Here is a 26,095-nt window from a genome sequence, read left to right on the forward strand (position 1 = left end):
GTGGATTAAGTATATCTTCTTATTTTTGTGTTATCATATATAGTGTTTTGGATAGTTTTATGTCAACTTGATAGAAGCTAAAGTCACCTAAAGGAAGGAACCTCAATTAAGAAAATGCCTCCATTAGACAGGGCTGTAGGCAAACCTGTAGGGCATTTTCTTAATTAGTGATTGGTGCGGGAAGGCTCAACCCATTGTGGGCAGTGCCATCATGGACTGGTAGTCCTGGATTCTACAAGAAAGCCAGGTGAGCAAGCAGCACTCCTTCACAGCCTCTATGTTAGCTCCTGCCTCCCCCTGTTATTTGGGGGAGGACTGTTGAAGGACTTTGGAATTTGAGCCCAGAAAAGTCACTAAGTGTTGAGAACTCATTGAGCTATTCTGTAAGAGCTTAAATATAAGAATATTGAGAGCAGTATGGACAATGGAGGCCTAGCTTATGAAGTTTCAGAGGGAAGCAAAGACTCTACCAGGCCTTTTGTGCAAAGAATCTGTGGTTGATCAGTGGGGCTTAAGAAATCAGCTGTGATTAACAAGAGACCAGAACCACTAAAGTAAAACCTTTGCTTTATTGAGACAGTTGATGCTGGTTAGGTGGAACTGAGAAATTAATGATGGGTTGAGAAGAGACCCGCATCAGTGAGATGAAGCCTTCTGTGCAGTGGTTCCTTAGAGTCAGCACATAGAAACTGTGTTCCAAAGGCAACTGAGTTTATACCTCACACTGGCAACCAAGCCTGGTAGTTTAAGGGTAACCCAGGTGGTGCTAGTTTTGAAAGCAAGAAGGGGTCATGAAGAGCAGCTAGGGCTTGGCAGGACTGGAGTCCTTGAAGAGAGCCCAGGAGAAGCTATTGGTGAAAGTGTAGTCCAGTTGTAGGGAAGGATCCCAGCATTTTTTTTTTTCAGGAGAGAACCTCAATTAAGAAAAATGCTTCCATTAGATGGCGCTGTAGGCAAGCCTGTAGGGCATTTTCTTAATTAGTGATTGATGGGGGAGGGCCCAGCCCATTGTGGGCAGTGCCATTCCTGGGCTGGTAGTCCTGGGTTCTATAAGAAAGCAGGCTGAGCAAGCCAGTAAGCAGCACTCATCCATGGCATCTGCAACAGTTTCTGTCTCCAGGATCCTGCCCTGTTTTATTTCTTGTCCTGATTTCCTTCACTGATGAACTGTAGTTTGGAAGTGTAAGACAAATAACCCTTTTGTCCCCAAGTTGCATTGGTCATGGTGTTTTATCACAGCAATGATAACCCTAACTAAGACAACCAAAATGTTAATAAACTTCATTCACTCTACAACACAGTAAGGATCCCAGGTGCTTTCATTCCAGGGCCAATTCTAGTGCTTTCCTTTATGTTGTTACTGACTGCCTCCCCAAGAGACATTAGGTTTCTGACCAATAATTCCCTGAAGGCTCATTAAGCTAACTTGCCCTTTCCTTTGGGGGCATTATTGTAATTTGTTTCCAGCAAGAGGTTATTTATTCATTGCTATTGTTGGGTAACAATAATCCAATCTTCATCCCACCCTACCCAAGCCACACAACACAATTGCAGTCATGGAAGTCTATTACTATCTCTCACAGGCCTCTCCACAGCACTGCCTGCTGACCAATATGAGCAATTGTGCATATCAGGTTAGAAATGGGCCTTGGAAGTCACTTTTACCACTTTCACAGTTTTCTGTTGTCTATAGAAATAAGCTAAGCTTAGGGGCCAAGGATGATACAGAAAAGTGTGGATGCTTGTACACAAGAGCAAATAGGATCCCTCTTAAAAGCTTTAAGGATAATACAAGAAAAAGGACTATTTTCAATATGTAGTGATTATTCCTATAATTATCTTCTCCTAGAATACATCTCATGTAAGAGCATGAAAATACTTGACAATTTTAGACTCCAAAAGTATCAAGACCAAACAGAACATTGTTGTGAGTGGATGCTGAAGTCTTGTTTTGGGAATGTAATCACACCCAGTTGGAAGCGATAAGCATTTATGCAGCTGCTCTGCTTCACAGACATTCTCCCTCTCATAAAGAGAGTTACTCATTTCCAAATTTTTCCAAGTTAATGTGAATGTTTAGACTCCTAAGTATTCACAAAAGCTGAACCCAATGATAGCCTTGCTAAGAGCAGCCACAAAAGTTACAGCTGCGTGTTTTCTGTCTGCTAAGTTTAGCCATTAAAACCTACTCAATTTTACCATGATTAGACAAGTAGAAATCACATTGTATGCATACAACTATTCTAAGTAGCCAACTTATCCAAAAGTCAGCATTTTTGTAAAGGAACTAAGTCAATTCCAATGAAAATACATAGCTTATAAACACATTCATGCATACATACACAGACACACACACACACACACACACACACACACACACACACCATATAACAGTATTGGAACAGAGCACATTATGTTAAGTTAAGAATTAAGTATAATCCTTTTTCTAGTGATATATTGGTGGAAAGTAATGTATACCTCTGAGATGAAACCTTAAAGGAAATTCAAATGACAGTTTTCAGAATTTACATATTGACACCTGCTAAGGAAATGAGCAAAGTGGTTTTTATTGTAGTCAACTATTACTATAATCAACCAAAATAGAACATTTTAAAGAATCACTTTAAATGACCAAATTGTTTTTTCTAAATATTCACTTTTATTCATTTAATGGCATATGTTGGTTCTCACTATTTTTTTTTAATGTATTGGTGGTCTATTGCCAACCACACAGTATTGGAAAGAATGAATTGGTAAATAATTGAAGACTAATGAGTACAGTTTAAATTTGCTGAGTAGGCAAATTTGGATTGGAGAACTCCCAGAGTCATACCTACTCCAACAAGGCCACTCTCCTAATCCTTCACAAATAGTTCCACCAACTGTAGAAATGAGCATTGAAATATATGAGCCTGTGGGGACAATTTTCATTCCAGCCACCACCGAGCCTGACTCCTGCCTAAAGAAATCTCATATTCTCAAGAGGTGCCACCCCTGTACTATGTCAGCAAGAAGCAAAGACACGCTGTTATTAATCAGGTGGCTGTGTCCAGTCAAATACTTGGGAGGTCGTTAATAAACCATGCTGGATGCCCGTTGTGATCTTCTTGTTCCTTCTGTTTCATAGGATTTTTGAACCACGTGAACAATGCCAGCCACTCTGCCCTGCAGCCATCATTCCAAGGATGCATGCAGCTCATTCAGGTAGATGACCAGCTTGTAAATTTATATGAAGTGGCACAGAGGAAGCCTGGAAGCTTTGCGAATGTCACCATTGACATGTGTGCCATCATAGACAGGTAAGCCATTTGTCCATCCTACTTTAAGTGCTCCAGACATCATGGTTCATATTTCTGTTGCTTGGCAAGGAAAGACACAAAAGGATAAGATAAACACAAATGCAAACCTGGGCCTATGAAAGGTTGCTGTTTGGGATGCCTACTTTATCTAGTGTATTTGTGATGCCAGCAAAGACAACATTTATATTTGTATACATATATGTGTATGTATGGAGTATGTTTGTATGTGTATATAGGTATGTGTGTATAGTCCGCTTGGTGCATGTATATGTGTGTATGTTTGTGTGTGTATATATCTGTATACATGTGCTTATGTATGGACTATATATGTGTGTATGTCTTTATATAGAGTATGAATAGGGCATGTACATATACATATATGAGACAGAGGTGGAACAATCTGTAGCATCCCATTTGTCTAACTTTGTTCAGGCAATGTGAGCACTGTGCTGCTAGGACTGCAAGCAACAGCTGAACAATGGCGGAAACCCTCAGTTTGCCATGTGACCTTTCCTTCTATGCTCTCAAGCAGAAGAGTTGCATCCCTTTTCAGCCTCAGGATGCTGTCCCTTCTGAAGACCATTTTGTGCTAGATGTAATCACACGAGACGAATGGCAAATGAGGATTAACTGACACAGGCTACTTGGAATAATTCTGCTTGCCAAATCCACAGAGAGAAATACTAGAAATTAATGTTTATTAACCTCTTTCTATGTTTGACAGATTCATACATTGATATAACTTTTAGTTCTTTTCTCCCCCACCCCTCTCTTTTCCCACTTCCAGTCCACTGACGCTCTTCCCAGCAAATCCCCCTCATACTCTCACGCCTTCCTTTTGAGTGTGAATTCACACAGACTAGAAAGGCAAAATGCTTCTGTGAAATATAGTATTGCATACAATTTCCTAAATCCTAAATACTCTAATTCTAAAGTTTGCTTTTCGTTACAGCTTAAGACATTTGATTTTGAGATAGTTTGTCTTTGAAAACTATGTGCAACTACAAGTTGATACTCACTTAGTGTGTAGAGTTAGCTTTCTCAGTCAGTTTCTGATTTTGTGAGATGGAGCTATCATGCTCTGAACATTAATTCCATTCACTTTATATTTTGTAAGATGAAAGTTCATGAAAATCACTTTTAGAATTTGAAATAAGACAGGCTAGGAGAGATGGCTCAGCAGTTAGGAGTTCTTGCTGCTCTCACAGAGGACCTGAGTTCAGTTCCCACTACACATGTCAGGCGATTCACAATGCCTGTAACTCCAGCTCCAGGGAGTTTGATGCCCTCTTCTGACATACATGCATATGCATGCAGCCACAAAAATATACAAATAAATTAACAAAAGAAAATGTGTTTGTGCCTCAGTTTGACATCCCCACATGCAGACTTTTAAGTCTTTAAGTTGTTTAGTGGAGATCTTCAGGCAGCTAATGTATTCTACAAAAAAGTTCTATTATGAAGGGAATTCATTTCTAGATCACCTTTAAAAGTTGGCACTCATGCAAATGGTACCTTACAGTTCAGAGTGGCTATGGTGCATGGTGGCTATAGAATATAACTTTTTGTTTGTTTGTTTGACAGAGGGTCTCTCTGTGTAGCCCCTGCTGTCCTAGAACTTGCTCTATGATTAGGCTGGCCTTGAACTCAGAGATACGCCTGCCTCTTCCTCCAGAGTGCTAGGATTAAAGGTGTATGCCACCACTGCCTGGCTAGAATATAACTTTTTAAAGTCTGAATATGTTTACAACAGGAGAAAGAGGAACATCCTGTTCATTTATGTCACATCTGGAAGAATGTTGCTACAACCAGCCTACACAGTTTATATATAAATAGAACAGCAAACAATTTTGGCAGAATATACCCCTAATTTGAAAGACATTTATAATATATTAGCCACTATTTCTGCCAGAAGTGCATACTAGTGATAATCAGAGAAACTCAAAGATGAATAATTCAGAGATTTTTTCTGGCATTAGATGGTATCTATATGTTTTCTACAAAGTCACATTTCATTTATTCTAATTACATGAATATTAAAGTGTTAGTACCTGGTGGTCTTTCTGTATCAGTAGCTTTTATGAGATAGTAACTTCTGTGGAATTGTCCACTGACCTCACTCAGCTTTGTACATGGGCAGTATTGCTCTTTCATTTCAAACATCATATTCCAAGATGTCCTATTTAAAGTGTTTCTTCCAGAGGAAGGATAGATGGTGCTGAACTTTTTATGCAAGTTTGGAGGTGGAAGGGTGTTGTTGTCACCCAAAGAGTGAATGAGATTTGAGTAAATGAAGAGAACACATGGTCATGATCATGGTGAGGAGAGAGTGTGGGGAAGGTTCGGAGTAGAGAACATGCATCTCCACAGTCGGTAGCTTTGTGCTAGAATGAGCCAGTCTCACTGTCCATGCTGCATGTTCTCTGCAACTGTCAAAATTAGTATTTGGAGTGACAACTGTATTACTGGGCTTGTTGCTATAATAAAATACCTGTTGAAATCAATGTAAGAAAGGAAGTAATTGTTTTAGTTTACATTTTAGAAAGTACAGTCCACTGTCAAGGGGAGGTCTGACAGCAGAAGGGTTGTGGTCATGTTGCATCTGCAGTCAGAAAATACAGAGGAGAATGCTGGTGCTCAGCTTCTTTCCTCTGCTGGATTTAGTCTGGGAGCCCAGGCCATGGAACAGCACTGCTCACATTTATAGTGGATCTTCTACCTAAGTTAACCTAATACATTTCACAGCATGAAAACCATTTTATGTCCCCTAGAATTTTATGTCCCCCAGCATTTTTTTAAGGGCAAGAATGTGTGCACATCTAATGCCAATTGGTGAGGTCAACTCCTTTATTGACTTAAAATGTCCCCAGTTAAAAATCCTAAGCTATAATGCCCCATGCTGTGGGATGGTCTGTATGTCAAATGCTCTGATTGGTCAATAAATAAAACACTGATTGGCCACTGGCCAGGCAGGAAGTATAGGCAGGACTAACAGAGAGGAGAATTGAGAGAACAGGAAGCTGAGTGAGGGAGACACTGCCAGCCGCTGCCATGACGAGCAGCATGTGAAGACGCCAGTAAGCCACGAGCCACGTGGCAAGGTATAGATTTATAGAAATGGACTAATTTAAGATATAAGAACAGTTAGCAAGAAGCCTGCCACGGCCATACAGTTTGTAAGCAATATAAGTCTCTGTGTTTACTTGGTTGGATCTGAGCGACTGTGGGACTGGCGGGTGACAGAGATTTGTCCTGACTGTGGGCCAGGCAGGAAAACTCTAGCTACAGCCCTATATGTATTTTATGTGTTATATAGGCCATGTTCATTGCATTCATTGAAGAGATGCTGACAAAGTGACCCAGGATCTGTGACTTTCTAGATGAGTGCATAGAGAGGCTTAGCCTCTACTTCTGCAACTGCAATGGGCAAATGTATCTTTGTAATATTTGCTTGCTAACAGAAGCTCCACAGTTTATCTTCCATTTGCCCAAATTCTCCCAAAGGAAGTACATCCTGACTCATGCTTCTCATTCCAAATTCCAATCAGACTTAACAGTGTTATTTTTAAGGGGGGGTGTGTAAAAATGAGAACACAGAGTAAGGAAGTAGAAGAGCTGCATAGTCTTAATGGGTTTATAAACTCTGAGTGTATTAGCAGCTACAGTGATGTGATGGGAAGTCAAAGAAGGAGATGGGGAAGATGATTGAGTGTTCTGGAAATTTCACTGAAGTTTGTACATGTGTACATTTGCATGTGGCTTGGTCTATGTTTTCTAAATAGAGCATTGAATCATGGAAAGATCAATTTGGCCAGAATATAAGCCCAGACACTTAATGCATATTTTCTGACCATATGGAATGTCCAGTCCTGTTCTCTGTACTAAAATAAATCAACAAAGAAGATGAAAATCCAAAATATTTGAAACTCACATTCTAGGGGACGAGAACAAGGGAAGACAGCAAGGTACAAGTGTAAGCTAAAAGTAAATACTACAGTTAGAATATTCTGTGTTGAGGGAAAAGAAGAGAATAAAACAAAGCTGGGAACATGGGTGTGTTAGATCCAGGTATTTGGGTGTTCCCAAACACTGCTCAGAGTGAACCTCGTGGAAAGGAAAGCATTAAGAGCAGGCCATTGCTTATCCAATGCCAAATGATCAGCCCTGAAAACAGTTACATAAAGTAACATTATACAGACTGAAAAGGGTGTGTTTATGTATTTAGGAATACACAGACACACACACACACACACACACACACACACACACACACACACAGAAAGTAAAGGTGGCCATGAAATGTAAAGTAAGCAGGTGTAGCAGTGCACGGGAGGGCTTGGAAAGAAGAAATGAAAGGGGGAGATTGTAATTATAATTCCAAAAGCTAAGATTATTTTTTTTTTAAAAAAAACAAAACAATTATTTCAAGACCTGAAAAAGTTAGTAGTTTACTATTTTGAGGAAAGAGCATCTGATGCAGATGAGAGCTAGGTCAAGGAGGATACCTGTTGTGATAAGCCAGGCTGACAAGTTTGGAAGGGTGGGAAAGTTAGCAAGAAAAAAGACCAGAGTACTCCTAGAAACCACCCCCTTCTAGGGTGGTCCTGCTTGCCAGTAAACCCAGAACTCGGGAAATATGGAAGGGGAAGCCTGAATTCCAGGCCAGCTTTGACTATAGAGCAAGACCCAGTCTAAGCAAATAAATATTCAAAAACCAGTTCCTGGAGGGTAATGATTCACTGTAAAGATTTATTTTCTATTCTGAGGGAGTTAAGGGGCCATTTCAGGGTGCTGAATCAAACAATGAGACACTTAATAATTTGTACTATAAAATTAATTTGGCAATGAGAGGAGAAAATGTGGGTGGCAGGAGCACAACTGGAGGACCATTTTCAAGATACTGATGCCTGGCATAAGGCATAGTGAGGTGTTCTCATTTCTGAATATACTACCAGGTAGAGTCAGAAGGGTTTGTGATGGAGTACATGTAGAGTATGAGAGAAAGAAGAACATGTGCAGGTCCTTTGTAAGCATAACCAGGAAGAAAGAATTCCCATTTCCACCAATGAAGAAAGTTCACCAAGGGGAGTGAAGAGAAAAGTCAGAACTCCAGTGTTGGCCGCTAAGGAACACATGTTTTGGATGTCTACGTGGAAACCTAAAGATTACAGTTGTGCATATACATATAACAGATATGTGTAGCAGGTATGTACCTTCACATTACATAGCAAGGCTTGGTGACCTAGTATCTCATTAACTATAGCAGGTCTCTGATATCTCTGCATCTCATTTTAACCATCATTGCAGGAATGGAGATATTCTCAAGAGACATTAGTGTACCCCTTTGGCTCCTTGGATAATGAAATTGAAATTTCCCCAAGAACATCATGCTAGGCAAAGGAAAAGACTAGAGTCCATATGCTGGCCTGAGTGAACTTTGTCTCCTGGAAAGACATTCTACCATTCTGACAACCTGTCAGAGTTCTTTGGGGAAGAGGCTGTAGCCCTGACAGTAATGAGTCAGTGATGGGCAGGGGTACCCTCTGACTAAAACTCATGAGTTATAAATACCTCTTGTCCTCTATTGAAACTCAGATCTCATGCCAGGTCCCCAAAGATGGCCTTGGAGAGAAGCAGTTTCTGGACTTTATGTGTCCACATTGAACAAATTTTTTTTTTCATTTTAAACAGCTTTTTGGTTAATTTGTTTCTTTCATTAGCCTGTTCAATGTTCCAACATTGCTTATAAGAGCTAGCATGAGCCAGGCTCTGTCCCTAAAACTTCTGGTGACACTTGGGCAGTCAGTCAGTACAAGAAAGGAGCAGGGAGGTAAGGACTAGGTACGATTTCTTCCTAGACAATGTGAACCTCTGGCATTTGAGTCTCTGTGATAGTCTGGTTTCAAGGAACAAGACTTTGCTCACATCTTTGCTTGCTAAAATAATCTCTAACAATGTAAACTATCTTTAACAGATAACTTTTGCTCTTTCTTGTATTAACACCTTTTATCCACCCTATAGTGTTTTTACACAACTGGTTCCTGATAGTAAACCTCTTTAACTGTCTAACTAGCTCCTATGCTTACCCATTTTCTTTCCAACCTCTTGAGTAACATGAGGGCAAGCATATCCAAAAACATACTTAGGGTAAAGTCAGTTCGCTCATTCTCTCTGGCCAGGGGGAAGCGCTAAGGAACTACAGAGCATCTCAAACTGGGCGAGCAGACAGGTAGGAATCAGAACTGTCCAACTGTGGGTGACACTGAGCAGCATTGGAAACTAGGAAAGTTGCTTCAGTACCCAGTTCTCTTCTGACCTGTAGATCCATGAGGATTTACTGTGCTCTGTGGACACACTGGCCGGAAGAATCTTGTGTTAAAATAGTTGATTTTAAGTAGGTGGCGAGCATGCTGGGCATGGCAAGATGAATCTGTTTAGTAAATAACAGTGAAGTCCGGGTTTGGGGCTGTGGTTTTGATCCTGAGCCTCCACCCTACTTTCAGCTCAGCTCAGGACATGTGGCTTTTATCAAGAGCAGGATCAGGGAAGTGACACAGTCTGGCTACCTGGAGATAAGCAGAAATCAACAATGGTACCTTGAAAAAGTCTGTGTTTTCCTAATGCAGATGTGGTCTCCTCCTCTCTGCCATCCTCATTTAAAACCTCCCATGATGCTTCAAGTTGAATGGCAAGAAGCCTCTAGCCACAGTGCCTCCTTCATGCTTCTTTGCTAAAAAAAATATTCAGTCTATGTTTATTTACAGCAGTATGAATCAAACTTTATTTTTCTTTGCTCTCAAAACATCTGTATTAGTTGCTTTTCTGTTGTTATGATAGAATACCCTGATGAAAAGCAGCTTTGAAAAGGAGGATTTTTTCTGCCCTATTCTTCCAAGGGGAGCCAGTCTATCATGTCGAGGGCAGACCTGGCAGCAAGAGCTCGAGGCCAGCTGATTGCACTTCCCCTGCAAGCAGAAAGCTGGGAGGGAGAAGAGGAACTAGGGGGTCTCTGTAGAGCCTCAAAGGCCACCCCAATAACAAGCTTCCTATAACTAAGTCCCATAACTTTCCTAAAGGTTCAATAACTTTTGCAAACAGTACCACAGCTGGGGACCAGTATTCGAATACATGAGCCTGTATAGGAGACATTTCTCATCAAAGGGCAATAGCATCTGTCCTTTCTCCACTTTTCTGATGACTGACAACAGTATCACATTAACTACAGTAAGCCTCTGATATATTAGCATCTCATTGTAACCATCTTTGCAGGAATGAAGATATTTTCAAGGGACACTAGTGTACCCCCTTTGACTTCCAGACTATAAAGAAATTGGAATTTCTCCAAGAATATCATGCTGGACAAAGGAAAAGGCTAGGGTCCATATACCAGCTTATATGCTTAAAATCAACCCTGTATCATTTTTTTTTTCAGAGCATGGAGGACCAAACTCCCAAGTTTAGAACTGGTGAATCTAAAGAGGATGCATTCATTTGTGGGTCTGGAAGCTGGGGACTAAAAGGCCATTTAGAGGCCAGATTGAATTTATTTTGTTACAACCAATACCTGTCTTTAACAGAACCATATAAACTACTAAAAATAATACAGCAGTCGAGTGATGTTTCTTCTTTCCAGTCCACTTCCCTCACATAAATAAGGAAGCAAAACCAGTATCTATTCCGGATAGAATGGGGAGTGGAAGGAGAGAAATGACTGCACAAGCTAACCAAAGCTTGTGAAATTACCCTCCGGAGAAACTGCAAAATAGACTGGATCCTGCTCCTGAGTTAGCAATTTAAGTTCTCATTATATTTTTGGATAGAAGTATATAATCACATATCCAGCATTTATTTTCTTTTTTTGGTTCAGTGATTTCTTTTAAAGAACATCTACCCAGTCAGATATTTTTTCCTTGAAAGACAAGAATAAATATACGAGCTTAAAAATTATGTCTGTGTAAGTATATGCATATGTGTGAATCATCTTACATAAGCAAAATCCAGAGGAGGGTCTCCGGCATCCTCTTCTATCTCCATCTATTCTTTTGAGGCAGAACCCTCCTCTGAACCTGGAGCTTCTCTTTTCTTGGCTAGGCTGGAAGCCAGAAAGCCTCATAAATCCTCCTGTTTCTGCCCCATTCAAGACATGCACCAGGTGATGGGCTTAGTAAATAGGTGCTGGGATCTGAACTCGGATCCTCATGAGTGTACAGCAGTAGCTTTTAGCTACTGAGCCATCTCTCCAGGCCAACATATGAATTTCTATAAGAGAATCTAAATGAGAGTTAATGCATACCATGTGAGAACTCTCAAAAGCTGTTTGTTTGGACCTCATGGAAAGTTAATGAACTCAGTCTAGAAAGAGACAATACGATTCTTCAAAACTCATGTGTTATCTGTGGTCCTGGCTATTGGTATGGTTCAACAGTAGAGTATTTCACTGAGGCCTTGGACTTGATTCCTCACACAGCAACAAAATAAATTTGTAATGCACTATCTTAACTTAGATAAAGACAACACATGGCATTCTATATCAGAAGTAAATTTATTTGCCAATCACCAACAGACAAACCCTTGAGAAGATCCATTCTGATTCTATAATCATTTCCTTTGTCAACTGTATATCCAGTCAATATAGAATTGAAGCTATGTCAAATTCAACTCCTTTTGCAGGCTACTGCCCTACTTTAGTCTTCTTAGATCCCCCAGTATGGCTTTTGTGTCACAGGTACATTGGGTAGAGCTTCATCCTAAGAATGGTATTGTTAGTAGAGAGGGGACAGAGACATTGCCTCCACGGGGTCACCACCCTCAGCTGCCTGCAGAGTTTCCTTGGACATTTAGGGACTTCAATCAGACCAAACTACACTCTATGGTTTTGATGCAGAAAGGACTTCAGGGCTAGTTAGTCATTTTGTGAAAGCACAGTTGGGGTTAAAATTTTAATGTAGGTCTATGCACAAGGGTTGAGAAAAAGAGAGGTCTCAGAAAAAGAGCACAACACTGCAGTGTGGGTACTGGTTCCCCAAGGGAGCTTCACACTCGCCTTAGCCTCATATAGTACCTTGGTAGCTGTCAAGTTACACTTTAAAGGATTACCAGGAAACTTTTCCTTTTATCTCTTTTGATAAGTGAGGAAAGTTTAGGAGGCTCTGGAGCTAACTTGGCTGGCATTATAATGTGAAGAGGTAGCTCCCATTTTCCCATGGGTTTAGAACATGTCTTTTCCCTGTACATGAGGTTCCTGGTGAGATTCCTAGAAAACCGGTGGGAATGGAGAAAGCCATGAGAAGCTATTAATTGTGCTTGGATGAATGCTTCTCTGTCTGCAAGAAGCTTCAACCAGATTCCAGAACTTGACTTCTTTTTTTCCAGTACCTGAGATTTTCCGCTATCTTTCTTTCCTGACTCAGCAGGATCCCTTCTGGAGTTCTAAACCTCCGTTCCTTCCAGGAGACCCTGAGGCTCTGCAGCCTACCTCATTATTCTGTTCCTGATGCTCATGGCTGAGCCAACCACTTCTTCTGTGACACTGTGACATGGATACTTCTCTGTTTAGGTTATAAGGTCTCTGTTGACCCCATTTTGCCCCAGAGAGTCTTGGTTTTAGCACTGAGAATGCCATATCTGGAAAAAGCACCCTGGATAAACCAGGTTAGTGACTCTAGAGGTACAAGTTATATATTTGCTTTATTCTGAGTCCATTAAGTGTCTGACTGGTTATCTTAGCACTTCTGTAGTCTCTATAAGTACATGTGGCAACTCCTGCATCTCTTGGGGGCCACATTCAAGCTGAGCTTGATTACATAGGGAATGAGGAAAGGATGAGAAGTTGAGCACAGCTGATTCAGGCTTCTGCTCTGCCTCAGCAACCTCCTTTCTCTTCGGCAGCAGCTGCCTTCGGCCAGCCTAAGCTCCCAAAGCCCCAGACCGAGCTGTACCTTTCTTTCTTTCACATGTGAAAGTCCTCAGTTAGGTCAGCACCCAACTGTGGAAGCACTTCTTTTACAATGAGAAATATTTCATCCTCCCAATGGGTACTTTCTGCATCACTCACTCAGTGCAGCCCTGGAGGTCTGTTACATTCACTTAGGACAGTTATGCAAGAGGGCCCAGGGAGGGATAGTCTCTCTCATAAGTTTTGTACTGTCAGAAACATTGTACCCCCTTTAACCCTGAGGATAAGATGACTTTGACCTCATCTAAATCCAAAGTTACCAAACCAGGTTGGCTGGAACTATTTCTGGCTGAATTTGAGCCAAGTAGCAATTTTCCAGGGATGGAACAGGATTTCATTAGGGAAATGCCTTCAGAAATCCCAGAAGATAAGTCATACAGGTCCTAACACCTGAACACCAGCATAAAACAAGAGCTAGGACTAGACTCTCAGGAGAACCCAGCTTTGAGTTTTTTCCCATTCATCGAGTCTTTCATTTAGGTATGCCCATTCTTACTTGATTCTTGCTCTGACCTCCCTTGGGGTCCTCCATCCATTCAACTGACTCAAATGAAACTAACAAAAAGTAATACACTTAATACATAAGGTTTGTCTAGAGCATTACACTCATGAGCTAAGAGCAGCCAGTGGCCAGAGAGACCTAAGTGCATAAAGAAAACTACACTGAAAGCTGGAGCCCTAAAAAAAAAAGGCCAAGGTTCCAGGAAATCCCCTGAACATGGAATTCCCAGAGAGCAGCTAGTACCCACCACAGGCCCAGGACAGCAGGTCTTGCAAAGTCAGACAATTTGATTTATCTTACACCCTGCAGTTTCAAAAAGTAGTTTATCCAGAAAAGGTTTCTGGCTCTGGTGAAGCTTATGACCCCTACCTTCCTACGCTGAACTACAAAAAGTGCTCACAGACTTTTGCTAGGCTCCTTCTCCTAGACCCTCTCCAGTGGTCTTGGAGCTCCACCTCTCAGATTAAACTGGGTTTTTATTCTTTGTTTCCCTCTGCTCATATGGTCTTTTTTTATTTATTTATTTTTTATTTATTTATTTATTTATTTATTTATTTATTTATTTATTTTTTTTCCATAGAGCAGACCTACATGTTTAGGTAGACCAGAAACTATTTTCCAAGATCTCTGAAACAGCTTCCTGGGGATATTTTCTTATACAGATGACTGACAGGTCTACTTAGACTGATTCTTAAGGGAGAGGACTATTGTATCTTTCTTCCTTGCCCGAAAGCCTCCTACTGGATAGTGAACTTAAAATCTTGGTAATTTAGAAAATCATATCTCCATGGAGGGCCAGAGATATGATTCAGATCATATCATATCATATCATTTGACAAAGAATTATCTAACAGAGTAGATTAAAAAGAATTGAAGAAAAATCAATCTCTACAATAGCCAAACATTAGTAGGGATAAATAACTTCCCTAAACAGCAGTCAACCAAGCCTTGTTCCTCCACTTCCCTCATTTTACATCGCATAGGCAGATACTGCAGTGGGATTTCTGTTCTCACACAATAGCGGTGAGTCAGGGACAGGACATGAAGATAGTTGAACCAACAGGCAGTTTACTAACAAAGGGCACACATCTGTCAATACAAAAACCACAGCTCTCACACTGGGAGGTGGTGGCGCACGCCCTTAACCCCAGCACTCAGGAGGCAGAGCCAGGCAGATCTCTGTGAGTTTGAGGCCAGCCTGGTCTACAGAGCGAGATCCAGGACAGGCACCAAAACTACACAGAGAAACCCTGTCTCGAAAAACAAAAGCAAACAAAACAAAACCAAACCACAGCTCTCTCCTTAAAGGGATCAAGAGACAGTTTATTCTGGAGCCATTTTGAATGACCATGGCTTGGGAATGCTGATTTAGGTTATCTCAAATTTCATGTTCCAATGTAGAGGAAGTTTCATGAAGTTTTATAGTTTAACAGAACAAAAGAAGTCAAGTCACAAGTCAAGGCAAGTTTGAAATGCTTTGGTGGGTACATGAGAGAGGCAGGTACAGTGAGATGGCAAAAGCTTTCCTACAGTCCCAAGATGCAGTCTGATGACATTGTTAGCTTTGAAGTTGATGGAAGCCAGTGGGTCTGCTAAATCAATAAATTCTGAAGGATTTTATTTATTAGGTACAGGATATCAGTTTTGACACAGAAATAGGTAAGAAATGACTGTTTGGGGGGCTAAAGATAGGTAACTAGTCTCTGGACCTACAGCATTTCAATCTCCCCACAGTGCTGAAATTCTAACCAGTCAGGTTCTACAGACAAAGCTGCTTTTCAGGAGCTTGCATTCACACTTCCAAGCAAGGCAGTAGACCAAAGAGTTGGCAAACAAGTTGGAAGCTAAATGACACAAGGCTAGAGGGAGGTCAAGACCCTGTAGGGTCATCTCCATAGCACCTCCTCTCCCATATCTGTGCATTATAACTTTTCTCACACTAGCTCCTTCTCTGCATGTAGCCTTTAGTGTGCATTTGTGGGGACCAATCTTCTATGCTGTTGGTTTCTTTAATATGCTAAGCTAGATGACCCCCTCCTGCTGCAGTATGGAATTTTAAGTCTGTAGATAGGGTGACTGTAATGCTTTCCCCTTCCTTAAAATTAGTGTGTGACTGGGGAAGCAGGAGGTGGGTCCTGAAATAGATTGTGCACATTTCTGTCTAATTCACTAACACACTTTACCTTTCTTTATTTTCTATCTTACTGGCTTTTATATTGCAAAAAGCTAAGATCCCTCTTAATTATGAACAAATAAAACCACTAGAAGGTTTCTAAGAAGCCCTGTTTCCTCTGTTCCATAAGAATTATTTCTAGTATTGGATGTACAGCTCTCCATATGACCTCTTTTAGCCTGCTATGCAGATCCCAGGCTCTCCACCAAGGCCATTTTGTTTAGAAGTCATAAATGAAGTTCCCAGAAAGAACCTCACAGCTTCCACTGGGCTTTCCCTTTCCGCAAGGCCTGTGAACTAGTTTAGAATTCTATTAGTGTGGAGAATGGTAGATGTTACAAGACACAGCTATACTATCATGTATCTTTAGACCCTGTAATAGTCATTTATTGCCATTCTTTGTATGTGACCTGGCATCTTTGTGACCCTTAGAAATTTCATTTAGGATATTTGAACAAATCCTCGTTTCCAACCATCCAAAGAGCTAAAAAAAAGTGGTAGATAGCATCTGTGGCCCAGAACAGGGTCTTCCTTGCTTTGCTGTGAGCCGCCTAACTAATATTTCCACCAATATATTTGAAAAGTGCTTTGATTTATGACTTTCTTGTTCTGTCACTATAAAATAATCAAAGTATTACCATGTTAGAACATGAAATTTTGAGTAATATAAATCTGTTCTTGGGCCTGGTCATGCATGTTAGACTCCAAAATAAACTCTTTTCCCATTTAAGATAAGAGCTGAGTTTTTGCATTACAAAAAGATCAAGGGGGAGTTTTTTGTTTAACTTGATTATTTAATCCATGATCTTCTGCCACAAAGACATCAGTTCAGTGACCTAAACATTTCATATGTCTAGGCCAATGGTTCTTCTCAACCTTCCTAATGCTGTGATCATTTCATACAGTTCCTCTTGTTGGAATGACACCTCCAATCATAAAATTATTTTTGTTGCTACTTCATAACTGTAATTTTGCTACTGTTATGAGTCATAATGTAAATATATGTGTTTTCCAATGGTCTTAGGTGATGCCTGTGAAAGGGTCATTCAACTCCCGAATGGGTCTTGACCCACAGAAATGCTGGTCTAGGCAAACCTTTGTTCAAGCCTGTTGTCATGACACTGTGATGTGATTCCAAAGTGATATCACTTTTAAGTAAATAAAGAGCTAACATAGCACTTATTTTATTTTTATTCTTTCAAGTGAAGAAGTATCATAGTAGACAATTTCTCAGGAGGGGTGGGAGTAAACAGTTTTAGGACTGAACCGCAGAACTAATCTCTTTTTGTGCATTGCATGTGTTAAGACAAGGGAAAAGTCTGTTTTCTTTTGGTGTGCCATATAGCTGGACTTTGACATTTAAATCTGAAGGAGGGCATGGTGTGTGAAAGTAATGTCAGAAAAATAGTTATATGTTTGGATATGAGGAGGGGGGGAAGATAAATAATTTTAACATGCAGGTAGATCAACTACAGAAAATTTTAAATAAATCATTTAATGATATTTCTTTCTTTTGGTATTATTTGAGATGTAAAAAGAAGTACAAAGAAAGACATTTAAAATATTGTTCTGAATATTTTCTTGAGAATCTTGCATTGGCCCATTCCATAGATACATTGTTGGATCAACATTAACTCAGAATACCCTCTCCTAATCCTTTTCTTCAGTGAAATATGGGGTAGATGGACAAAGAATGAATGCCATGGACCCTATCATATGGGAGTCAGCAATCCATTCCCGAATATGTTTGTTTATGCAAGGCATACTTAATGTAACTACATGGAATCATTAGATACTAATTGTATTTTAAGTTAGTAGGGGTAGAGAAAGAGTTTCCCCAAAAACAAAATGAAAACAAGTTGCAAAGTTAAGTTCCTAGAAATAGACACAAATCTACATGCTTAGTAGTGGAAAAGGTAACTATTAAAACCTGCAGAGATTTGTAAAACTAAGGACATATTCTTGCCAACTCATTAGTGGCTTTAGTTTTAACTAGACACTATGCAGCCAACACCGAACATTAAAGGTGATTTCAGCTTTGTGGAAATGGCTTTTCACAAAGGATGGCAGATCAGAACTGGAGGCTCCCAACCAGTGGCACACATCCAATGACTCCATAACTGCTCTCTCCAATCACTGTTTGTGTAGGGGTTTTTTTTGTGGTTTTGTTTAAATAAAAATGGCTAGAATAGAACCCTTCTTAGTCATTTTCTTTACTGGAGTCTGTTAAACTCTATGTATTGAAGATGGACAAATTTCTCCAATCTGCACAGAAGTCAAAGCTGAGTTTTTCTATTTTCTCTGCTGCTTTTTCTATGTGAGAAGTTTTTATGTTGAGAGAAGGAGGAGGAGAGAGAAAAAGAAGGAAGAGGAAGAGGAGAGGAGGTAGATGGCAGACAAGGGAAGTGAGGAGGGGAAGTGAGGAGAATGGACTGAATACATCGCTATCAGAATGGGACATTTTTTATTCTTATTGAAAGAAAACAGGGTGACAATTAAGGAATGGCATTTATCACAGTACTTCAGAAAGAACATGTTCTTTGTTTTTTTCCCTTTGCTATTTATTCATAAATGATTTGTAACATGAAAAAATGGACAAAGAATCACAAATATTTCTAAACACACACACAAAACCCATTAATTTCATGGAGATTTGGGAGCTTGCCATCATTTTTAATGTATTCATTAGCTGAACACATGTATTCTTTTTGTATAGTTGTATCTACACGACCTAGAAACCAGTGTTATAGAGGCAATAAGCCTGGTATTTTATTTTATTATTTTTTCTTTAGTATCATTGCCTAAAATTCTGAAAACACCTTTAGGCCTAATAGAAAAGAGGATCCTAGTCCATACCTCTGAATTCATTGCAGCACTTATTAGACCTGGGAACTCATTTTATTTGTCAAATCTGTCTGTATCAAAAAGAATGTCACATGAGCTAGAGAGGACCGCAGGTGGAAGACTGGAGTGTGTGTGTGTGTGTGTGTGTGTGTGTGTGTGTGTGTGTGTGTGTGTACAGGCATTTACTCTGACAGGTAAGGCTGTGTGTGTATGTATGCATGTGTGTGTGTGTGTACATGTGTATGTGTGTGTGTGTGTGTGTGTGTGTGTGTGTGTGTGTGTGTGTGTAATGCTGTAGAAACTGGGTCTGTATGGCACATAAATTGTAGCATCTGACAGAGGTTTGTTAATCAGGAACCAAATTGGTCTAAATTGACCATTATCTACACTTGTGATCAGGGTGCACCCTCTAAGTACCCAGCAGCATTTGTTTAGAGGATTAATTTTATTTTCCTTCAACAAGTGGCACCTGTTTCACATTTACTCAGGAATTTTAATGAGCTCCCTTTGTTGTCTCAGCTTAGTTCAGAAGCCTTCATCAACATGAAAATTATTATCATGGACCCACATCTGTGAAGGACCCTCTGGGTGAATAGAAAGACCTAATATTAAGTGAATTGTTTCTTTCTTTCTTTTTTTTTCTTCTGAAACTCCAGGCATTTGAAAATTAAAAAGAACTGAATTTTTGAAGTTAGAAGCACTATACACAAAGATACTCTATTTTATTAACTCAAGGGAAGCTGTTAATCTCCTCTGGAGGTCAAGAAACCAGAAGGTCTACAGAATGGATAAAAAAAGAAACAAGAACCTAAGATTAGAGTAGGATCTCTTCCCCCAGGAAACATCAATTCAGAGATGAAAAATGGAAGCCATTCATAAGGAATGTTGAAATATAAAGAAACATGCACTTATTAGTCATTGCGGAGGATGGTTTCTACAGGAAATTGAAGAGCAAATCATTGCAAGTTATAGGAGCTTCAAAGACAAAGACCTTCAGCCTCAGATAAGAGAGGGGATCAGGAACAGGAGTTTACAGGCCTGAGTAACTGATTTAAAAGGCAGAAAGCCTGTGTAGATGAGGTATAGCAAAGTTGGAAAAATGGGTTTTTCATTTATTTGGTTATTTAATCTTTCCACACCCATTTCATTGTTACCTGCAGTGTCTCTGTCTTGGGGAAAAGGACACACCTTAAAAAATATATATATTTATTTTATTTGGTGAGTGTATGTGCATACAAGTGCATGCTCACAAATGCATGCGCATACACACATGCATACTATATGACATGCATGGATGTCGGAGAACATTCTGTTGCAATCCATTCTTTCTTCCTACCACATGGGTCCTAGGAATTGAACTCAGGTGACAAGGCTTGGCAGCCAGTGCATTTACCTGCTGAATTATCTGTTGATTGTGTAACAGTTTTCTCCAGACTGAAATATTGCACCCTGCAGGGGAAATCCTCAAGCAAGAAGGTAAAAAAACTGAAAAAAGCTTCATTAATTTCCAAGACCAATCATATTCACTAAACCCTGGCCTCTGCAAGAGTATATAATAGATTCATTATAATAAATTCACTATAATAGAATCATTGACCAGATTTACTAAGCCCTGGCCTCTGCAACAGTATAGAAATAGTAGAGTCTCGCTCAGACAAGACAAGCTGCATAGAAGCAGCAGTAGCCAGCCAAATAGCCTAAAACAGACCAGTCTAAGGTGCATGAAAGAACAAGTTAGTGGTATCTATGGACAAGGCTCAGACCAACTGAGCCACCTGGAAAGGCTTTGCTGTGTCCTCCTAGTTTCCAGTTTTTATGAATTGTCACTCATGCTGGAATGAGCTTTGGTAATATAGTAGTCTTTGAGTAATTTCTTTCTCTTATAAGTAACTCATTACCCAGATTTCTGTAAGTAATCTCAATAGAACTCAATTGGTTCACCAAGTTGAACTTTGGTGGTATCCATACTTTTGTCTGTCGCCCATTTCCTATGTCAGATGAGTATATGTTTATTCACATCTTCCAGGATTAGTGTCTCACAATAACATTTCTCTGGCAGAGATGTCAGACTCCAGCTCTGACCTGTCAAAGCATTCTTGGGGTGAGGAGAAAGGAATGAGAAGTATTAGATAGACATATAGAGGGAGATGAGAAGAAAGAGACACAGGATAGCTTCGGGAGAGCACTGGATCAGTACCTCATTGCCTCGAGGTTTATTCTAAAGGGCTTTTTATACAATGCCAAGGGGTGAGGCAAAAGACCTCCCCCTTTTCAAGATCAAAGCACACCATACAGCTAAGTGTAGACCCTTCCAAGCACCTGGTAACCATGCCCGTGACTAAATCATCCCATTATGCAGCCCTGCTGGGTAAACCAATCTCATGTTCTCTGACCTTGAGTAAGGTCTTACTAGGGAGCCCCTGTGGACCACCACACACAGAATGTACAACCTCTATTTCTTAGTAACTATAGAAAGAAAAACATTTCTAGAAGGAAGGGAAGAAGGGAGGGAGGGAGGGAGGAAGGAAGGAAAAAAGGAAGGAAGGAAGGAAGGAAGGAAGGAAGGAAGGAAGGAAGGAAGGAAGGAAGGAAAGACTAGTGATAGAATCTGTAATTTGCATTTGCCTGAGATTTTTGCGGATGTTTACAAAGGAGCAGTTCACCAGCACAGAAGACAACAGACATTTCAGGCAATGGAAAAACAGAGCAGAGAGACATGAGTGTAAAGGACTTCCTTTGGAAGCAGGAAAATCCCATCATTATCATGAGTCCTTCCAGAGATTGACAGCTAGTAGGAAGGGAAGATATATAGCTAGTAACTTAAGGAGAACCAGAAGAGAAAGGGCCCTGAGTGGTTTTACCTATGAGAAGGATCATTGTTTATCTCAAATCATGCATGGGAAGTCATGGAAGGATTTTCAGGGAAGTTGTGTTTTGTATTATTAGTATTTTCTCCAGTAATTTTTAGCAGAGGTGGTGGAAACTGACTGTTGTAGAAGCAGTAAAAACAAGCGGACAAGTGAAGAAGGTAAAACCAAAGCATCTCGGAGCTGGAGTGAAGAGAACCCACAGATGTAGAGGAAGGAAGAATGGCAGCAGGCAAGGAACACTGGTTTCCATGTTAGAAATGGCTTTTGCAGAAGATTGAAGTGTCGTCTTGACTAGTCTGTGAATAGTATCTTAACTGAATATTCCTGTAGTGATATCACATATGTTGGTTAGAATAAGCTTTTGCTAAAATCTGAAAGGAGCAACCACTGAGCAAGGGAGGAAGGTGGGGGAAAAAAAAAAGATTGACATAAGAGAATTTCTTGTATAATATTAGAGGGACCAACCTTAATATTATACATCCCAGGGGCTCAAGAGAGAGAACTACTAACAGCGAGGACTATTTTCGGGAAATAGAATCTCAGCACACGGAGCTCCACAGTCCACTTGCTTTAATTCCTCTAGCATAACATTCTATATACACAGCTTCAGTTCTGTTCTCATGTCTAGCTCCTTTCTTGCCTAATTTCTCTCTATACTTATACTTGTTCTATCTTAATTCTCTCATCTTAATTCTGCTTCATCTAGGTCCTTTTCCACTTGTTCTTACCTGTCTAGTACTTCTCCATCTGGCTCTTCCATCTTCCATCTCATTCCTCTAGTACTCTATTCTAGCCCTTCAATCTAGTTCTTCCCCATTTCAGTTTGTTCCTCCTCTCAAGTTCTTACCCATCTCATTCTTCCATTTTCTTTTTTCTCCTCCGTCCTCCGTTCTCCACGTTCTACCTAAGTCTCCCTGGAATGCAGTTATATCAAGCCCCTGGTCAAGCAAGGTCACCAGGCTTGAATTCTATAGGGTCATAAAGGTGGGTAGAATTTTTCCTCTGGCAGTGACCACCAGGCTTTCTTTAACAATCCAAAATGGGAGTGGTAAAAGAGAAGGTCAACTGAGTGCTAATGACCAGTTAGCATATCACTGTTAGTCCTTGAAAGTGGCTAGGGGAGATATCTGATTCCAGAGAAAGCCTTTCCTGAGGCTGTTCTCCAAATACCTGGAATGTGTATGTCCAGAGAGTGATCAGTCCACACTGTTAGCCCTTCTTAGGGAAAAGTCAATTGGGAAAACTATGAAGGCACACATGATTTTCGTAACAGAATACAGCTGATATATAACAAGCCAAGTAACACCAAAAACTTTTTTGGGATTTGACTTCCTCTGGGGGAATTCCCTGATCCCTCCAGGTAGTGACTTTGCCATAACCAGCTGAGTTCTTATGATATATTCCTGTGGCCCGCAGCAAGAGTTAGAGGAGGGCTAGAAGTGCAGGTAATGAGAAATTAAGAGAAAAGGAAAGAGGGCCTATAAGAGCTATAATGTCCAATATGGTAGACAGTACCTGTGTGTAGGTGCTTACTTGGTATTTAAAATTGAACTTCTCGCCAGGTGGTGGTGGCGCTCGCCTTTAATCCCAGCACTCAGGAGACAGAGGAAGGCAGATCTTTGTTAGTTTGAGGCCAGCCTAGGCTACCAAGTGAGTTCCAGGAAAGGCACAAAGCTACACAGAGAAACCCTGTCTTGAAAAAAACAAAAAAAAACAAAAACAAAAACAAAAACAAAACTTCTAATTGAGATACACTGAAGCTGTGAAATATAAAACCAGTCCTGAATGCTTAGTGGAAACCAGAACATCTCATTAATCATTTTATATTGATTCCATTTTATGTTAAGTAAGATAAATTATTAGATTTATATATGGAGGCTAGAGAGATGGTTCAGTGGTTTAGAGCACTGGCTGGCTACTCTTTCAGAAGACCCTAGTTCAGTTCCTGGCTCACAACTACCCTTAACTTCAGTTCAAGGGGATTTGATATCTACTTCTGGCTCCTGGGGGTATCAGGCATATACATAGTGCACAGGCATTCATGCAGGCAAAACATTTATACATACAAAATAATGAATTAAATATTTAAATTCCATATGGTGTGTAGTCCAGTATGATAGGCAATTCTGGCCTAGGACCTTCATCTATGCGGTTGAAGTTGGACCGAATGTGGCTAATGGTCACTGCAGCTTCCCTGTTGGCCCTATCCACTGGTGAGATAGACTTCTAAAGCTTCTCAGAGAGCTCAGTCAATGATCTTTCCAAACTGTTTTATTTCTGAACAATCGGCCTTCCCAGGAGGTCTATGTAAATGGCTGTTCTCCAAAATTCTCAGCCCTTTTTAATTAGTTAGAAGTTTCCTTAAGCCAATGCCATCTCCAGAGAATACCTTTACTGCCTTGGAAGCCAGGTATGTTGGTTTTCTCTTAGAATATTAATTCCCTATTCATTAAAAATAAAGTAAGAATTCAATGGAGGAAAACGAGGACTAAATTAAGTAGATGATATATTAGTTGAGCACAAGTTAGAAGTTCATGGTTCAATAATTAATTTCTTTACAAAAAGTATCTGTGAGTTATACAATTTGGGGTATATCAATCAATATTCCTGCACTTAAAGTTTCTGGCTCTGTAAGACATTGGTTTCAGCCACTATTATAAGCAAAGGCTCAATTACAAGTCCTTAGACAAATCTGAACTGTATTACCTTGTTATGTGATTTTTAGCTTGTTCATGATGGCATGTTCAATGTTCCTCCTAGACTCTGACATTTGTAAGAATCAGAAGAGACTTGACCTTGGTCCCCACTGAGATTCAGATAATCATCTACTTGTAGTGTAGATTGGAAGAATGAATGAATGAACTAGTAGCATAAGAAAGAGCAGCCTGCTGTGAAGTTAAAAAGAAGGAAAAGCATTCTTCCTATCAGAGGGACTGAGCAGTATTTTATGGAGGAGATGGCATTAAGATCAGTCTTTCAAGTGCAGAAAAGCTAAAGTGAAGTAGTAAAAGCCAAAGCTGTCTTGGGAACTAGATATTGGAAAGGAAGGCATGTGGCTTAGCCTTGTGTGGGGATACTTTGTTTGTGCTCTAACAAATAAAGCTTGCCTGAAGATCAGAGGATGGAGCTAGCCATTAGTTAACCGTAGAGATCTAGTCTGTACAGACAGGAGACAGGAAGTGATATGGCTGGGCAGAGAGAGGAATATAAGGTGGAGGAGACAGGAGTTCAGCCCCTTTTAGGTCTGAGGAATCACAGAGGTCAGAGGTGACTTTGGCTGCTCCTTTATTTCTATGATCTTTCAGCATTTGCCCTGATATCTGACTCCAGGTTTTTATTATTAAGACCAATTAGCATTTGCACTACAGCCTTGGAGAGTTGCTCCAAATTCTCAGAATGCCTGAAGAGCCAAGCTGTGTGTATGTCTACAGTCCACAGAGGCCGTTCACTTGTGGCATGTGCTATGCACGTCTTCAACTGGGTGCACACTAGAGGAATGGCTATCAGAGATTGCTCAGTGGAAGGAACTAATTCAACTCATTCAGTCCCACAGCTCACCTGCCTGTTCCTCCTCTCCCATTCTCTTCAAGTCAGTGGCCAGAGACACCTGGAAGAAAGTACAACAGAAATGGCTTTGATAGAAGTAATTTAAAGATAATGGTTTGTAATCAAGAAATGTCCTTCACTCATCTCTATTTCCAATGACTTGGTTAGAATAGAAAAGTGGGTGGCTTATGGTATAAATTTTGATGCAGAATGTTTTCTTCTTGGAGAAATTAGACTTAAGCTGTCACGGGGAATGGAAATGTTGAAGAAATGTCCAACATGGAAAACAGCTTGCAACAATATCACAGTTGTCCTATGACAGCTCTTTCTGCTGGAAAGAGTCAATGAGAAGGCTATAGCATATAGTTTACAGATGCTGGGATAAAATAGTGTCTAAAAGTTTTGCACATGAGTATATGAGCCAAGAAGAGCCCTTTTCATATTAGGAGAATGGCAGAGGAGTCTCCAGGATGCAGATGTTGATGGCAACCACGTGATTATGGGATGAAGAAATCAAAATAAGGAAAGTTAAGCAGATTTTCAGGAGAGTCAGAAACTTCAGGCCAGTACTTCTCAAGAGCTCCAGTGCATGATAATCTTATCATATTAAAAGATTGGATGCAGTGGGTCTGAAGTATGAACCGAATTATGCGTTTCTGAGAATCTTCAGGATGGTGCTGATTCTGCTGGGTCATGGGCCACACTTTGAAGATGCCAAAGTTCTAACCTCTATATCTTGTCTGCCAGATGAGTAGAAAATGAAGCTCAGTTGATGGGGAAAGTTAGTGATGTGGGCTTTGATGTGTTACAATTCTGAAATAAGAATGCCTATTGTCTTACCATATCTTGGAAAAATTAAACAGGTAAATTTGAAATCCCTTGGGGTCGCCTGGCATAGGGCAAAGA

General features: G+C 40.2%; 1 protein-coding gene across 1 annotated transcript in view; it reads left to right on the forward strand.

The window, feature by feature from the left end:
• Window positions 1-26,095, forward strand: part of Cntnap2 (contactin associated protein 2) — a 1,432,736-nt gene that overhangs the window by 540,916 nt on the left and 865,725 nt on the right. Inside the window, exon 10 of the mRNA XM_059257035.1 lies at window positions 3,128-3,299. Within this exon, the coding sequence (XP_059113018.1) occupies window positions 3,128-3,299 (172 nt within the window). The remainder of the gene's footprint in view (window positions 1-3,127; window positions 3,300-26,095) is intronic.

Source organism: Peromyscus eremicus, chromosome 3 (assembly GCF_949786415.1).
Source record: "Peromyscus eremicus chromosome 3, PerEre_H2_v1, whole genome shotgun sequence".
Taxonomy (NCBI): domain Eukaryota; kingdom Metazoa; phylum Chordata; class Mammalia; order Rodentia; family Cricetidae; genus Peromyscus; species Peromyscus eremicus.